This window comes from Cupressus sempervirens, chromosome 6 (assembly GCF_028749045.1).
Source record: "Cupressus sempervirens isolate cs-2001-9-10 chromosome 6, ASM2874904v1, whole genome shotgun sequence".
Classification (NCBI taxonomy): Eukaryota; Viridiplantae; Streptophyta; class Pinopsida; order Cupressales; family Cupressaceae; genus Cupressus; species Cupressus sempervirens.
The window spans coordinates 624,757,133-624,775,907 of NC_143123.1; the positions used below are offsets into that span (position 1 = coordinate 624,757,133).

Here is an 18,775-nt window from a genome sequence, read left to right on the forward strand (position 1 = left end):
TGGTTTATTATATGCTTTCTAATAGCGGGACCGCGCGATCAAACAATTGCTTCACAAAGTCATAACTGTGTCACCCAGCCGCAACTCATACTCCTTGCGACTGTGCAATTAAGCACTTTAGTTCTCTGTATTGACAGTTTCGCATAGTCGTTGCTATCTCGAAACACTGTATCTCTTGGCCTCTAATTGTGCAATCACAGCTAGTCGCTAAGTCGCTCCATCATTTTAACCTTTTAAACTCTAGGTAGCGAAACAATGATTCGCACTTTTTTAAACCTTGGTCACACAGTCGCACCATAACTTGACTGTTATGACAAGTCAATTCTTCCTAGATGCCACCACATGTCAAATCTTTGAAATGCTAAGAGGGTTACGACTAGGCGATAACCCCTTTTCGCGCAGTCGCAGCTTGATACTCTAACCTCAGATTTAACTGCACGACCACGTGATTGTTGCCTTTTTAACAGTTTCGCTCATTCCCTATCTAGTATGACCTTTTGCAATAAACCACTGCAACCAAGTAATCAAAGAGTTTTTAACTCTTTCCCATAGTCGCACCATAAAAATGTTAAGAGCTTAACCACGTAACAACAATGCGATCACCTTGGTCGCATGGTCGCACCTAAAAAATTTCAAAGGTCTTTTATAGGCACGAAAACACATTTTAAAAGAGAGGGTTTCTAATGAACACAAAGCTACGGATTATGGACTAGGGTTTTCCTAGGGTAACTTTGCACATGAAATCGCAAACCCTAACTGCTTAGAATGAATACTGGATTTTCACACTGAGATTTCCAAGATTCAAAGCAAGGTGAAAATTCAGGCCAACAGGTGCCACTATAGAAGAAACTTTGTAAATTTGTTCCAGGATTTCCCATGATGTATAGCTTCTAACCTACTGAATATTGGTCTTTTGATTCCTAATTTTCATAATACTTGTAAATGGTTTGAACAATTTATGCATATTGGCTATTTTTTGGTTACATACCCTTATGCTTTATAGCAGTGTAGACTCTTCATGGGTCCCCCCCATGAGGTCAAGTTTGATGTATTCGAAACATAAGCGAAGGGCTTTTCCTCTGCTACTTTGTGAAAGGTAACCATACTAATACTGTCCTCTGCCATGGTCCCTATTATCTGTGTAGCTCTTTCCTAATTTTCTTTTCTGGGACGACGTCTTTCATCTTGTATAACCAACAAGATCTTACAGTACCTATATGAGTCAAGTTCCCTAGGTTTTCATTTCCTTATTTGTCATTCCTCAACCATATGCGTCCTTACTTGGGATGTTGGTATGGAAGGTCTAAATTTGATGACTGTATTTACCAATTTTGCTGTAAAATACAATTTAGATTTTGGGAAGACTATATCATATGAAAGGGAAACTTTTGGATGGACAGTCAAAAATTGTAAAATTAATATTTGATCTATATCTGTACCTTTGAAAATGAAATATATTTTCACATTTCAAAGGCAACTTTGAATGGATAGATGACGTAAAGTTTTGGCTTGATACACAGGGTTAATTGGTAAATTTGTGTGCTGGTGGTATGACTTGAGACTGAAATTTTAAATTCAGCTGGACTGCAGTTTCCTATGTGCACCTTCTCCAACTCGTCCACACTCATCCATACTTACACATGGTGTTGATTCTCGTTTGAACTCCAAAATAGATACGTCTCTTTCACATCTTTTGAAATAGTTCTCCCAATCTAGCATCGATTTCTAAGTGGTGTGCATAATATTTGGAAATATGGAAATAATCCCCAACTCATCTGTCAAGAAGGAATTTATTTTAAAGGACTCTTCCAATCCACCCTTCTATAGTTATTTCTTCCTCAATTAATCTTTGTATAAACAACTGTATTGAAGATTCCTTCTGGATATTTCCAATCACTTTCCTCATTTTTTTCCTCACCTTCCCCAACTATTCCACAATCAAGTAGTGTCTACCTGAGAGTCACCATCAAAGTTTGTAAGTGCGAGATCATCTCATTTTAGTAAAGATGTATTTAGACAAAATTATCAAATTCTTCAATCACCTTTTCCTTAGTTGCATGTTCCAGATCATATGCTATCACATTATATTCCTCTGGAGTAATCTGATCTTGGCTTTATCAACCATAAGCACTACATGTTGATTCTTGGACCCTGATTCATCCCTGGTGATCTTGGAAAATCTCTTTGCATTTACCTTTTTTGTTGGATTATTGATTCAATTTAGGATCTTTTACGATTCCAATGCGAGATCAATTTCCTCTTCAAGCTCACTCTACATCCATCCCTTCAACCAATCTGGAGCAGTTATATGTTGATCATGTACTCATAACTGTTCTTCTTCATGTACAATCTCTTCATTGACTTTTGTAATTGGAATTTTTGGCTCTACCAGATCTCTGCCTAATAGTGTCAAGGCACTCCTCTATGATAGGTTCTTGCTCCTAATTTCCTTGCTAGAAAAATTCCTAACAAGCATTGATGCTTTGTCAATCTTGTACCGATAGAGCAATCTGACCTTCCTATGACTGTCTTCTCCTACTGGCTCGAACCTCTTTCACTGTGAAAGGATCAATTTCTTGCAAGCTTGAGGTAACATTGGGTGATGCTGCTACTATATCTAGTCTTTGCCTATTTTGCAAAGGCTTTTCACTTGGCACATTAGGCCTTTCCTCAGTTGCACATACTAGACATCACTCTTCCCCTTTTCTTGCTCGATATTTTTTGTTGGTTTCTCTTCTATCTCAGGTTCTAAATTTTGATGACTACGCAGGTCTATCATCCTATATCTCTTGATGTCCCATCAAATCAATAGGTCAATCAGACATGTGTTTACTGTATGGGGTAAATAGATTAATGCATACAGACAATGAACAAGAACAACAGTACTCCTTTTATTATTTGCATATGCCAAAGACATTACATTATGCTTACAATGATGATTACAACCATCTCGGATGGTGTACATATACCTACCAAAGGGCCTTCCAGCAGTTTCTCGAAGGGACCCATCGGCTACATGTCAGCTACACCATATCTACTGACAACATCAACCTGTCGGCTACACAATATCTATTGACGATGTCAACCCATCGGTTACACAATATCTACCGACGACATCATCCCCCCAAAACAAAAAAAGTCATCTCCGGATGACAATTACAAAATATTCGAGACAGATTAACAAAATTGAATACATTAACTGACTAACTACAACAAGATAGATCTGTTTCTGTCACACCACTTTCACCTTCGTCCCGTGCCTGCACCAAACTGGTCTCCAAACCACGTTGCATCTGTAGCCTTTGCTAACACAATACTGTTTCCTTAATCAAGCTGACCTTGATAGCCACCCGTGCTGCTTTCTCTACTTTCAACTCTTCGGTACCCTGAGCCAAGTGTCGTTGTACTGCCTTCAACTGAATGATCAACTCCTCCCGAGCTCTCTATGCATCCACCAAGATAGCTTCACGCCCAACACCTCCTCAAAGCGTATCACCCCTCTCAAAAGGCTTGCTCTATCCTTCCCTCCACCTCTGGTACACAAACACTCCATGCCTACAGCAGCTCCAAGTCTCATCAACCGGTCACACTTCCCACGATTGATAACTGCACCGACTGGGGGTCTAGGGGGCATCGCCCCCAGCGAGGTCGAGGGGCAGCTCCCTATCGCAATACAGGGCGAGGTCGAGGGGCAGGGCCCCCATTGCCAAGACCAAAATAGCACTCTCAAAGCCACACAAAACTCCATGGAATACACCATTTTTGTGATTTTCTTCCAATTCCACACTCTTTCTGGCAACTGATTATGTTTTAACTACCTATTTATGTCTTTCCCTTCCCTTGGGCATCATGCGTTATTCATTCTGAACATTTTTTATTTATCGTCATTTTTTTTTTTTTAGTTGTAGATTCTTCCTCTAAGTTTTTCTTCCACTTTCTCTTTCCTACAGACTCCATTTGTTCTTCCGCTTACTTAGGTCAGTTATCCCTTAGGCGCACAAAAATTCTTCTCCTTCCCTGAATTCCGTACGGCCCTCCTTCAAGACTTCATGAACATCTTCTAGCTTCTGTTATCCTCCTGTATTCGTCCAGTAAATGATTTATGTGCTTCTAACTTCACTATACAGTGTCCATCAATTGCTTCATAATTGTCGTACGGCCCTTGGATTAATATTTGTTTTCCTTTGCCGTACTTGGTCTCCTGGTTCTCACTATGCAAATCTTGTGTCGACTCCTTGTCGTACGGTGGTCAAAATATACCAGGTAATTGCCGTATGGCAGTCTCTGCAGTCCCGAGCAATCAAATTCCTCCCGCTGTTCTTTCTAAGCGTACAGCCTTTAACTTTCTTTACTAGCATACGGACTGCCTGAGATGCTTTCCTAATCTCCTGAATCAAGTTGTACGGTGCCCATTATAACCATCTCAGATGGTGTACATATGCCTACTGAAGGGCCTTCCGAAAGGTTCCCGAAGGGACCCGTCGGCTACACAATATCTACCGACGACGTCAACCCATCGGCTACACAATATCTATCGACGACAACATGTCTCCAGTCTGTTGACTTGGTGCTCAACCCGCCATCTTGTGAATTTTAAAACTAGTCTAGATATCAAATCAAGATCTATTATTTCATGTCTAGACCAATAATGTGGGTGGATGATCATTGTTCTTTCTTTCTCAGACTCAGGTTGGATCATATTTGCATCTTCTTTTACTTGATCTAGTACTTGTAGGATCATGCATGCTCTAATCATTTTGGGAGACAACCTAGAGAAGATCCTCATTTTAATCTTATACTCATTTGCAACATTACACAAAAATCTTCAAGATGCATCTTGTCTTGGTACTTTCTGCTAGCTACCACACTTTTTTTATTATAAAGATCATTATCCATCCTTTCTATATGATATGCTAAATTGTGGAGCTGCAATTCAGCTGTTGACCTCCTACTGCTTGTAGACATGGACACATTTCATCCAAATCCCCACGGTAATTAGGAGTTGAAGTCCTCCTTTCTTCTTATTTTTCTGAATTTTTTCATAAGTAGTTAACTGCCCAGTGACTTCCAGCAGCACCATTTAGGTAGATGGATACTTTGGAAGTCTATATAACTTAGACAAGAATCACTGAAGCCCCTTATAAGACAATTTGGGAATTGGATAAACCAAGATCCGTTAATTTCAGTAAGGGACTTTAGAGTTGACAATTTTACTACGTGTTTCTTGTCTCAAGAAGATGTTAGGTCAACAAGTTATTCCTTGTCCAGAGTTAGTTCCCTTTGATGATGAAATCAAGTCCATTTTGGAACCTGATGCTATCCTTGATATGCAAGAGCAGAAATTAAGGAATAAGGTTATTCCAAAATATTTGGTTAAATGGAAGAATTTTTTAATGGAAGATGGCACTTTAGGAAGGAGAAAAAATATTTGATTGTCCTAATTCAAAACTGTTTATGGACAAGAAACCTTGGAAAGGGCAGGGTATCGGGCCTCTGCCCAGAAATCACAACCTATATTAATATATTTGCTAAGGCATAAGCATAGAATCATTGAGGGGCCAACTGGGAGACATAATAAATAAAATAACTCCCTAATCAATTATCAAAAGGGGCTGACTAATCAAAGGAGGCTGGATGAATTAAACTGTTTAAAGGAGCAATTACCCAATCATCACCTCTAGGCAATGCTTCATTAAGACTGATAACCATTACAAAATAAAGGATTATTGATCCCTCTAGTAAGGAAGATATAAAGGGGATAAATCTCATTTTTTAGAGGTTTTTAATCAAGAAAAATCAGAAAATAGAAAAATAAATGCATTCACAATAAAAGTAAGCAAAACAGAAGAACATATTATTGTCAATCAGAATTGCAGCAGAATTTATTAATTTAGATATTGAAATATTATTCAAAAGAGTCATGTATACTAGACCATCATATTTATATATCTTCATCCCAAACTATATTTATTTATTTATTTCTCCAAGAAAGTGATTTCAAAGAATAAAAAGGGCATTTATTATCCCATATTATAGCAGATTTTCCTTTAACAATATATTTTGAATATTTATGAATGATTTGCAAATAGAAAGGATGGCCAGCCTTCAGAGTTCATGAGACCCACACCCACCACCTCAAGATGAATGTTATACCCATGGACGAAAGGGCATTGAGTGCCCCTAGGCTCAAGGTCCCATCAAGTATGAGACTCAAGATGGTTGGAGCCATACTCGTGGGCTGAGGGTGTTTGATGCCCCTAGTTCTAAACAAGGACAACCTCCATGGTTGACTGAGGAACAAAAGGGATCTTACTCCTGCCATATTCATGGGCCTATCTAGCATTGAGTGCCCTTGGGCTTGAGAGTCTCATCATGTACCCTACCCCAAGATGGTTGGATCCACCATGCTCATGGGGCAGGGGGTGTTGAGTGCCTCTAGCTTGAGAGTCTTAAAAAGTATCCTGCCCTTGGATGGCTTATTATTCTCAAGTGATTACAGCATAATTCCTATTATGTTCTTCTCTTCAGCAAGTTGTTTCATTACATGTTCAAACATGGTCCCTAAAAGATTCACAGAAAAGTGATGATGCTACTCCTTTGGCTGAGTTTGTTGAGAGTGCCAAGGATTCGTTTGATGGTGGATGGGGAACCCTTGATTTGCACACACCCACTCCCCTCCACCCCCCTCAGAGGGTTTTCAATGAGATGGGGAAACCCTACTGAGCATGCCTAGAATTTGCATAGTATTGTTATTTCCTTTGTTGCTCTACTAAGCGGATAACTTGACATTTATTTCCTGGTGGGATATGCTCTCATTGAGTTGTGGTTGTTTCTATTTCTCAGAGTCAATTGTTTGTTTTTCCCTCGGCTTTGCCAGATTGACTTTGGGGTGTGATCCCATGCTGCTTGTATTTTTTAAGGATCTGAATGTGTGTTTTAACTTGCTTTTTATATGATATTCTCATTAAAAAGATGCTAGAGATTTTCACGTGTTGTCATTTGTGAGTGATACTTAAGGCATATTTCACAAGTACGAAACTGGACTGATTCATAGTCATAGTAGAACACTGATACTTTACAGCAGTACCTATACTATTTACTAGAAAAGATAAACTTCAAAGTACAATAATGATTCATTAGCATACAACTCAGCTGTAATAATTGACATTATCAACACTCACTAAGTGGCTCCATTGATATGACAAAGGCCTGACTTTACACAGTTTGCATGATGACTCCCACAGAGATAATTGACAAAGCATCATTTCTTCTCTATTTGATTGCTTTCACAGAGCTTTTGGAGGCAGCCCCATTACATTATGAGATTCATGTATAACCTCAAGCATCTTTTCTTTTAGCATTTCTCCAGGATTTAAAACTTTGAAGATAGAGTTTTGGGGAATACTTTGGTTTTAATATTTCAAGTCTATCCTTTACTTGACTAAAAGAATGAAGACTGGTGGCACAGCATAAACAGTTGAGGACCAAATTAGTGTGTAAAAGGAGGCTGTCTCTAATCTTTTTAGGTTTTTTGTAGGGGTGGAAGAGTGAAGTTTTATCCCATCTCTAAGTTCCAGAAATATCCCAAAGAAGAATTTGTATCAGTAGCCTTAGGGACATATCCTAAGGATTCGGGGAAGATGCAACTTTAACCAAATACATATTGGACAATGATTTTAACTCTAAAGCAACATTGACAATGTTCACCTCTTAAGAGCAGCATTTAAGTCTGGTTCCTCCTTGTAATTAAACGCATCATCAAAACCTAGCTTGTTTTTCAGTAAGTCCACCTGCATGACACAGAGATATAAGATCAGTATAATTAGGAATAGAATTCATATCTAAATACACCTCAAATGAACCGTACAGTTCTTGGGATGACATAATTGCCTGTGATTTCAAGGTGGTGAGACTCAAGGATAGAAGCAATTGGACACTTGTTGAGAATCAAAATCAGTGTGCTGTGGAATGTCCGTGAGGATCTAACTGTTCTATCCCTTATGGTTCAGGCGACCTATGTTATACTAGATTATAAAAGCCTACTTGTCCACTTATGTGTCCCACAGAATTAGCAGGCTTGACTATTTGGGCATTGATATCCATAATTTTTGCTGTGCTCTACCGTCGAGTAATCTATTAAATGAAATTGTGCGTATTTAAAATTCCGATTCCTACCATGTCATTTCAAATGGAATAGCTTTTCAATTTCAAATGATAGTAGACTTTAAAATTGAAAACATGGAAGAGACCAAAATCAACAGCAGGTAGCTCAATGTCACCTTTTCTTTGCTTCCAGCACTCCCAACAACATAACAACCATGCAACTTGGCAAATTGGCCAACAAGCTGACCAACTGCTCCAGCAGCTGCAGAGATATAGACTGTTTCCCCTGGCTTAGGGGAGCTCACATTAAAAAAACCAACATAAGCTGTGTGTCCAGGCATTCCTGCAAACAATCTGGAATTAGAAAGGAATTCTGAATAATAGTTCTTAATTGTCTGCATAAGAGAAAAAAGAGACTTTTACCTTCAGAATAAATTATCGATTTATTCAAGGGTTTCATTAAATCAAAATAAGCCTGGAAGTGATAACAGATGTTTCTAGTTCACACAATGCATGACAAGACCTGAGAGTTTTCATGTACGAAAACCTTAAGGACCATTGAAATTTGTCGATCGCAAAGAATTCAGATTGAATATCACAGCATGCAATACCTCAGTAATAACAAGACACCATTTGCTCATGCCTGATATAGTTTATGTATTCAACCAGCAGGAAAACTTAGAAATTAAAAGCACAGATACATAATTATGAGTATAAAACCGAATATTGGTACCATCTTACACTCAACTAATTTATTATAATTCATGTACAAGATTGCTACTAATGACCCAATTTCTTTTACTACAACTTCTTGATCATCCTGTCGCTGTTTTCTTCAATCCCTTTCGTCATAAAAAATTATGCATGGTACAAAAAGATTACACACAGCACATGAATAACAGCTTATATACCAATGGTATAACCTTTACACTGTACCAATACAAGAGCACATAAATTTGTTGTGGAGTTTCTGAAAAGAATTTGTCATTGCACACAAAGGTATAGATAGACCAGGGGAAACATTTAATTTTGTCAACAGAGGCAGCCATAATACTCACTCCTTTGTGACAATGCATTTGATTCATGATTCGTGTTCTTCAACACAATTTACTTAGAGAAATTTGTCCTATTCATAAAAGTTAAATTACACATGTTTGTATCTACTTTATAAAATGCATTTCAGGATTATGAATAGAGGAAACAAGAACGAAAAAGTTATTCATGCAATGTTATAAAAGCTTCTTTCTAGAATATATTTAATGGTAATAATGAAATAATCATGGGCCCAAAAACTAAATTCAGACATGACATACTCATTGCAATCTAATACACAGAGAATTTGAAAATTAGCAGATGCCTATAAACCCATACCTAAAGCACCTATATAATAGGAAATAGGTACATCTGTATGTATGATCTTTTGCATCATCCTGCCTTCTGGTATTATACTATACTCTTCCCATCCAGTAAAGCCAGATACCAAATCCCCCTGTTCAAATTCTGGGTGATTTGATATTACAACCTTGGAGATACCATAGCCATTGATAACCTGCACACATAGTCAAATTTTCTCAGTATTAAAAAAGAATCCCATGAGTTTCATCTTTGATTATTTGTCTTGTATTTACTATTCTAATGAAATTAATACCAAACAAAAGAAAGACAGAAAGGAGTTGAGCATGTTGCTGTTTTTAAATCAGCTTATACTTATAGAGATGAATTCTTACCTCATTTCAGTGATGATAGTTCAGATTTAGAAGGAAATTCTCAAACGTATAATGTGTATAGGTTTGACTTCCAAATAGAACCTATAGAAAAGAGTGTCCCTAATAGCTCCAGGCTATTTGATTTAGAAAGTGACTTGGTATGTAATGAGCCTGCATTTTCAGATCAGATCCATCAGCTCACAAGTCCATGGGATACAGGTGGAGTACACCCATGGGAGGTTAGGATACATGAAGACTTTTCCATCATGAAGATACCCCATTTGGTTGACTTGTGGCATGAAATTACGGTATGCAACATTTTGAGTTCAGCTATGGCATATTTTCATAATTGAGTTTGCTTGCAGCATCTTGGCATGTTGTTTAAACTTTCAAGTTTAAGCATACCTAGTAGAAGGAGACAACATCATTATGGGAAGTTGAGGAATTGTGTTTAAGTTTTAAGAACCTCTAGAAGATCTTTTCATGATGACCACATGAAAACCAAGGTAGCATAGTATAAGCATGATGAGATAACTTCATTACATGCTATGCATGTGATCTCCACCAAAGTATGTTGAAGGAAAATTATAAACAATGGTATGTTGCATTGCAGTTTATAGATCATATTTTTAGATTTGGCACCACAAATTTAATACTAATCAGCCACCGTGCATTAAAGTTAGTTAACAAATATTTTCTGGTATGGAATGGGAAAAATTTCAATTGATTATTGGAAGAGAAGAAATTTCAGATTTCTTGGTCATCTCAAAGTACTCCCTGCCTATTCTTAAGTAGATTTCAGTATTGCAGCTTCCATCCTTCTTTCAGCTCACTAGTTTTGGAAAAAAAAAAGACTGATATGGTTTTCAGTCTTGGACAACGATTGCACTCAGTTTGACAGAAAATATTCAAGAGGGAGTGTACGCAATTTTTATTTGAAAACAACAATTATCGCTGCCAATATTGATCACATTTGGGACGCAGTGCAAGAGAAATAGTTTAGATGTTTGCCAACAGCACTGATTTTAAGATGAAAAACTTGTTATGGCAACTTGTTGAGTTATCCTTATCCTTTCAATTTCAGGATATATGATATTACCGACGTTTGGGTTCCAGGAATTCATATTATTATAGTACAGCCACAAAGGATAATGCACAATAATATAGTTGCTGGTTTTAGTTGTATCGGAGTAGAATAATGAATTCATGGTAGATCATTCATAAGATTGATTTGGGATCCTGGTATTGATCTAGGCATACAGGTGCAGATAGGTTGGGACAAGCAATCTTTGGGATGGAAGATTCTAATGTCTCCAATTTCCGCCCAATAAAAATAATTTAATTAAGTTGTCTAACTCTAAATTAATATGTTCAGACAAATTGTATTTTATCAACTCATTATTAATAGTTCAAATAATTTATTTTAAAATAAAAAATGCCTTTGCTTGTGCCAAAATAAAAATAAATAAATATTGTAAAATCACTTGGTGGCTGAATAAGAATTATAAAGTGACTTTATTATCTAAGGTAAATATTATAGGTCACTCTATAAAAAGAGCTTTATTGTGATATTGCTATCAGGATTTAACTGTGTGATTTTTGAGTCAAACTCATTGACCCATGTTTCATGAGTAGTAATTCAACATGAATCCATCTCTCATGAGAATAAATGGAACACTTAGCACTCATTGGATCTAGGTGATGCACCGGGACTTCCTAGGAGGTCACGCATCCCAGTACTACTCCAGCCTGAGTGCGCTTAACTACGGAGTTTCACCCTTGTGAGCATCACCTAGATCCAATGAGTGCTAAGTGTTCCATTTATTCTCATGAGAGATGGATTCATGTTGAATCACTACTCATGAAACATGGGTCAATGAGTTTGACTCAAAAATCACACAATTAAATCCTGATAGCAATATCACAATTTGACTTGCTGTGGAAATTATCTCCTACTTATCAAGAGCTTTATTGATACTTTATGGAAGTTTATTACTGAAAGTGAAATTAATTATATGTATTTTGAAATTTTCTAGGGAGAAAATAGATAAGAGGATAAGGGGATCTATTGTTCATTCTAGATATTCAATATTTTCTAAAGAAACCATAGCTGAGGAGACTGAACAGGTTTGTTCAAGCACAGCTTAGGACAAAAACCTTATAGCAAAGATCATGTTCAATGGTGGAAGATCCTTCCTTGTCAATATTGTTAGATCCATCTATCATTAAAATTGCCACGGAAAAGATTTGTAGATGGAATCACATAGGTTTCATGTAGGGGCATAATGGGAAGAAGTTTTATATAATTTGTGAAGTCTTGCAGGCAAGACAAATTATTTAATTTTGGAGAAATTATAGATTTTCCAAGATAAAGAGAGTGGATGTCATGTTTAATATTCACAGCAAAGTGTAATTGTTTACAGAAAACTAGAACTTTATTGTGTGAAGCCAAAGTTACCAATTGACTAAGCTTGATTGATAGAGGAGTTTCAGTTGGTAGCCATTGCTTTAGCAAGCAAAGTCTGTGAGTCAAAGGTTAGTTCAAAGGCTTTCGACATTTAGATCTTATTCAAAGGAAGGCATTGAAGGGCTTATGTTGGGCATTTCACATTGTTTCTATGCTGGGTATTTGGCACTAATTCCATGCTGGTGTTTGAATTATGGTAGGTGTGAGACATTCTAGCTGCTATCCATAAGTGTTTCTGCTGATTTGTGGAGCCTTCATTGCTTATTAATAGGATATAATAGTAGGGCTACACATGACACCTCATGCTAAAGGCAAATAGAAGCTTTGGTTGGAAGTTTAACATAATAGTTCTGGCATGAGATCTAAAATAGCTATAGCAGGGTGCCAAGAGGGACAAAAGGCTTGTAATGAGCTAGTTTGGGCTAGGAATGGTTCAAGAAGTATCAATGAAGAGTGTAATACTATGCTCCACAGACTTTCTAGGATGGGGACGTTTTAGGGGACAAGGACGTGTTTCTAGTATGGGGATGGGTCAAAGCCAACATTTAGGGAACAGGACCTCAGGGGACGGTGATTAAAAACATAGGGGATTTTTTTTTGTAGTGAGGCAAAATTCAAATATGCATATCAAAACAATGATAAACCATTCACCATAGACATTTTAGAAGACCTATACATGGAAAATTATCAAATGACAAATACTAAATACTTCCATTATAACAATATTACATACATATAAATTGACAAATTCTTCCTACCCATGTGGGAATTCTATATTATTGTTCATATTACATTCCAATGGTGCAAGAGCGGAAGTACGAGTGACGCAGGTATGGAGGGCACATGTCTTGAGAGTTTGCAGGTCAATTCAGCGGCAAAAAGGCAAAAAGGTACTATCAGAGGGGCCCGTGGTGTCTCCTAAGACTAGGAGAAGCAAGTCAAGCGTCAAGTAGCAACATGCGTAAAGAGGATATCCCCAGAAAATGCCAAAACCAAGATCCTGTCAGTAACAAATGGGGATTTTCCATGAATTGCCATGGGAGAAATGGTGGTCTACACCAGGTGAAGAAAAAAGTGTGGTAACCAAGAGAGGCAACAACGAATGACTATCTCGGGTTGTGGAAATCCGAATCAAGTCAAATATATGGAAAGACTATGTAAGTTCATTGTGTTCAAGAGATTTTTTCATAAAATGCGGAGGAGGTTGGCCTGCCTTCCCAAGAATCAGAAAATGGGTTGATGAAGAATGGGGAAGCCATTTTTCCCAAAAACCCTTCCCAATGGGTTCTTCTTGGTGATCGCGGGTTTAGAGAGGGAGAAAACCTAAATCACGTTCAGTGGGCCCTTTTTGATGGAAGAAGTAGGGTTCTACATTAAAGACTGGGTTCCAAATTTTAACCCTAAGTAGGTGTGAGTCGAGGAGATTCCAATATGGATCTGCCTATACAATCTTCCCTATGAATATTGGAACGAGATCTTTCAAGCAATACGGAACAAACTAGGAAAACTCATTAAGGCAGATGAAGCAGTTACTAAAGAGGGTTTCTGCATGTATGTGCGAATATGCATCATGCGGAAACCGCATCCCCCTTTACCTAAAGCTATTGAGATCAAAACAGCGGAAGGATCTTGGTGGCAACATTTGGAGAAAACTTCCCACCACCCTTCTCAATCAAATGTATTATGGATCCAAAATTGTTTCTCGGTTTAACTTGATTTAATTGTTTCCTAACAGGGGACATTACACACAATTTCCTAGTTCCTATGTTATATGAAGAGGTATAGGTCTACCTAGAGTACAATCCACTTGATTAAGAGGAACATGCTTACTTCTAAACAAGCAAAGAAGATGGTTGCAATTCATTGTGCCTTGAGACTTCAAGACTGGAAAACCCCTAAGAGTCTTAATAGATTCTAACCACATGTTGGAATGCCGATCTTGAAGATGTTAAATTGATGATGAGAAATAGCTAAAATCGGTTAGGGTTCCACCAATTGAGACAACATTTGATACATGAAATGACCTATATTTAGAGGGCTCTTTTGATATTGATAACTATTAAGGCCTGAAATTTGCACCCAACCAGATTCAATGAAAAGAACTGGAAATTTCAGGTAACATTGAACCACTTATAGGCAGTGGGATTTTCCTACGAAACTGAGTGGATCTCCTAGTTATAGGTCGGCTCCTTGGGATAATCACCTATGCTCTTGTAGCTAAAATGAACTGAATTCGATAGGAAAAGGGAGAAAGATGCAGAAAGAAACCTAAAACTGAACTTATCTAATAGGTGATGCACCAAAAACTTAATGATACTGAAAATATGGCTGGTAACAAACAGTGAAAACTTCCCTTATTGATCAACACTTCGATCCTATACTAGCTTGCAACAATATTTTATAATAAGGTCCTGACAATGAGAGTTAAGGAAATTGGGGATATTCACATAAAAATCTCAAAAAATAGGAAGACATATTATAACTTGCAACAAAGTACAAACTACAGCTAGATGATGACTGAGGCAAAATGATAAGGAATCATAAAATCCACTTTACACTTCATCAATCAGATAGTCTCACACATAGAAACAGAAGGAAAGAAGGCTAAATTTCAAGAACCAAAATTGTTGCAAGATGATCAGTCCATATATTATCTTCCAAAAATGAATTACAAAATATGCAGAAAGTATATCAAGGACACAAAACTGTCACGAAATTATCCTCTGCATAATTAGAACTCTCATTACAATCATAGTCCAAAAGACTAAGTACAAATCCTTTGGGGTCGAATCCATGAAACAAGGCTCGAAAAAGGGAGTCAATCCTTATCAAAAATGATGACTCACTGCCTCATAACCCCACTAAGTCATAATAACATCAATGACTCACTCAAAATTCCCCAAAAACCACTCTAACTGATCATAAAGACACTTAAATTGCCTAGTCAAATTCCAAATTCGACCCAAACCAACCCCTGAAATTATTCCTTAATCCCAAGTCAAACTTACTACTTGGCAAAAATACAACTCAGTTACCTCCTTATTAGGAATTCATCCAACCAAAAGACCTTTTCTTACTCAAAACCACCCCCATATAACCCAAAGAATAAGTCATACTCTTATCACCCCTAATCTAGAAACATTAATATTAATTTTGCATTGGAATTTTAATATTACTTATTTGACTTATAAATTATCAAAATAAGTACTTATTTGACTTATAAATTATCAAAATAAGTAATATTAATTACAATAGAAAATGCAAAAATCAATAAAACAAAACACTAACGTTTAAAAATTTCTTATGATCACCTAAACACATTATCGATGGAAAGAAGTATTGCAAGGTAAAATGAATAAAACACCACTTGGCCAGGAAAAGGTTGTTTACCGTACTGAGGTAAATGAATCAATGCACACAGACAATAGACAAGAACATCAGAACTCCTTATGTTATTCGCATATGCCAAAGACATTACATTATGCTTATGATGATGATTACAATGATCTCAGAGGGTGTATAAATACTTTCCGAAGAACCTTCCCGAAGGGGTCCGTTGGCTACATAACAAGAACCTTCCCGAAGGGACTCGTCAACTGATACACAATTTTACCGACGACAAAGGCAATGTGGCAAATTTTACTCCAAGCATCAATGAGAAACTCTAAAGACAAAACACATTCTTTTCATTCTTTATTTGTATTTTGACTTGTGTTTTTTCAAATTATCCTGAAGAGCTAGGGTTTGCTAGAAGAAGTTTTGCCAGCCGACATGATGGAATGTTTCTGCTGGTCGTGAGCTTCATTTGGGTTCTCATATTGAAGTTTGACACGATTCTAGGCTTAGAATCTTTTTGAAGCAATCATCACTTGCTATTTTGTCATTGTTTGTTTGATCTAAGCTGCCATGGTGGAGATGTACGCAATTTACTACGTTTTCTGAGGGAATGCGTGATTTCTCTATGTTTCTTACACGCCATTAGAGAGCTTGTTTCTTATCTTTTGCGGCTTCTCACTTTGCTTCTTCTCCTTTATGTCGTGACCTACCTTTATCTCTGCTACAGTTGTAGAATCGTTGGTGAATTTAACTTGTGATTGTATTATCATATTTAGTGGTTAAGCTATCATATTTTTGTTGTTTAAAATGGAGATCTTTGTTGTTTGAGTTTCAGAGTTTCATTGTGTTTTACTCATTGTATGCCGTCATAAGTGAAGGCTTATCTATTTTGTTGTTGTCATTGTTTTTCCCTTTGCATACTCTTTGGTATTTAGGCAAATTTGGGCATTGAGGGTATTCTAGGGTTTGTATTTGAAGGTCTGTTGGAGGCCACTATAATATTCTCTACTGGAATGAACAATAATAGAACACTAGGACTGATGGAAATTTCATCAAACAATTGTTGTGTAACCAATATTTCTTTGAGAAAACATAATACAATATCAAGATGTTTTACTGTTTCATAGACTAACACCAAGGAATGTTTACTTCAATCAATGACACTAGTACTACCACAACTCGGAGCTAGAGGAATTAATTCAAAACTCAATACTAATGGCTTACAACCAGATAAAGAAGTAATAACCTTTTTAACTATAGTTTTGAGAGTGTAGTACAATTTCAACAATAACATCCAATATACACAATCAGCAGGAATAAGTGAGTAAATTTACACAGACCATACCGTTGGTGAACACCATTGAGAAATTGCAATTGCAAAAGAGTTTCGTTACTTCACTGCTCTAAGCAGCTTAACTAGTCAGCCGACTCCCACTCTAATCTACTCGCCCCCTTTTGTGATGCTAGAGAATATTGTCCCGTAGTAGAAGTAAGTCTTCTCTCACTATGGTGGCCCAGTACTGATGTCTTGAGTGCCTACTTCATCTTCTGACCAAATGCAGTGTCATACCTTGTGGACGACTATGATGCACGTGAGCTATTTGTGATTATCCAATGTTGTTACCTTTCTCTACATTACCAGTGCAACCCAGCCTATAGTAGTGGTTTTGGTGTGCACCCTACCCGTATGAAAATGTTCTCATAATTTTCACCGTATTTTGTCTTGAGGAGTTTATTTTCTTAAACTATCGCTTCACTATTTCATGGTCTTTGAAGGTGCTAACACTGGATTTCTGAATAGTTTCCTCACCACCATTATTCGAATAACAAACTGATAAATCTTCAACACTTACTCGAGTTCCAACTAGAATATAAATATCATATGAAGACTGGGGTTACATCCAGCTTCAGGTTCTCTAAAGGGTTTTCGTCCCTGAGTTTACTCAATCACATTCAAGCAACTAGAGTTTCTAAATATTTGAGTTCATAAAATCTTTTGTGTTCAAATCCCAAGGCAGATCCCTTATTTATGACCTCGGAGTGAGGGAAAAGTGTTGGAATAAGAGATGTGGGATAAAACAATAATTTCGTCCTGTAGTCACTTAAGTCACTTAATAAGTAAAAGACTTTTAAAACAAAAGTAACTTTATCAAAGAACTTTTGATTTATTAAAAGATGAACTCAAGATAAATCTCCCATGTGATTGGTAACCATCCTGACTGTTGAAGCCGTTAATCTATCCGGATGTGGAGATAGATTAACCTGGTGCCATAGAGCTAGTGCGGGGAAAGGGACACGACAGCCACACTTGATGTGATATCCATGACTGTTGCAAGTTTATTTGACCTTACTATATTTTGAATGATGTCACCATTCACAAGGGTTTTGAGCATATAACATTTTATCTACTGCACATTTGAAAGCCGAATCTGGGTTTTAACTGCTAGCCATTGCTCATTTGAATCTCTTAGAACTATGCCACCATAAATGAAGTGTTTGGATTTTCTATCATTAAGAGATTTCTGAAATTAAGGTATGACGGTGACCTTAACCGCTGTTTGCTCTTATCTAGCGTTGTTTGGACGTTGGAGGCATGGTATGATTCTAGGCACATTTTCCTTGCCTCGAGCCACCATTTTCTTCTAGGTTCCCTTGCGGATGTCTTTGAAAATAAATCTAAAGCCTCTCTGCAATTCTTATTATTGCGGTTATGTTCCACTGTAGCCACCCCATAGTTTTATGGTTTATGCACTGAAACTTGTGAGGGATTTCCATTGAGATAGAAGGGCTTCTACTCTGTTTCAGGATATTTCTCTAAAACCTTTTCAGATTTGTCCAACATCCCTAAATTCTTGAAAGTACTAGCAACTATAGTAATAGATAGATGGTCTGGCTTGACCTGGACAATGCTTTTATATTTTGAACAAGTTTTGCTGATTTTGATAAGGTACCTATCCTTTTCCTTGTTTCCCATACTCAAGGTTTCCTTAGCTTTGGCTTTTTTGCAAAACACACTTTACCGAAATCCTGAGATAATCTATCTCCTTCAATATAGCCTTTTGTCTTTCTTTCGGCTAAAACATCCACTAATATTGTCTTCCCGGCTCCACTAACACCTATTAAAGCCGTTAGAACACCTGGTCTAAAAGTTCCAATGACTTTT

General features: G+C 37.2%; 1 protein-coding gene across 1 annotated transcript in view; it reads right to left on the minus strand.

The window, feature by feature from the left end:
- Positions 1-18,775, minus strand: part of LOC149553781 (2-alkenal reductase (NADP(+)-dependent)-like) — a 75,701-nt gene that overhangs the window by 17,989 nt on the left and 38,937 nt on the right. Inside the window, exons 3-5 of the mRNA XM_089789136.1 lie at positions 9,475-9,652; positions 8,280-8,446; positions 7,708-7,790 (exon numbers count right to left, since the gene is read on the minus strand). Coding sequence (XP_089645262.1) covers positions 7,708-7,790; positions 8,280-8,446; positions 9,475-9,652 — 428 coding nt within the window. The remainder of the gene's footprint in view (positions 1-7,707; positions 7,791-8,279; positions 8,447-9,474; positions 9,653-18,775) is intronic.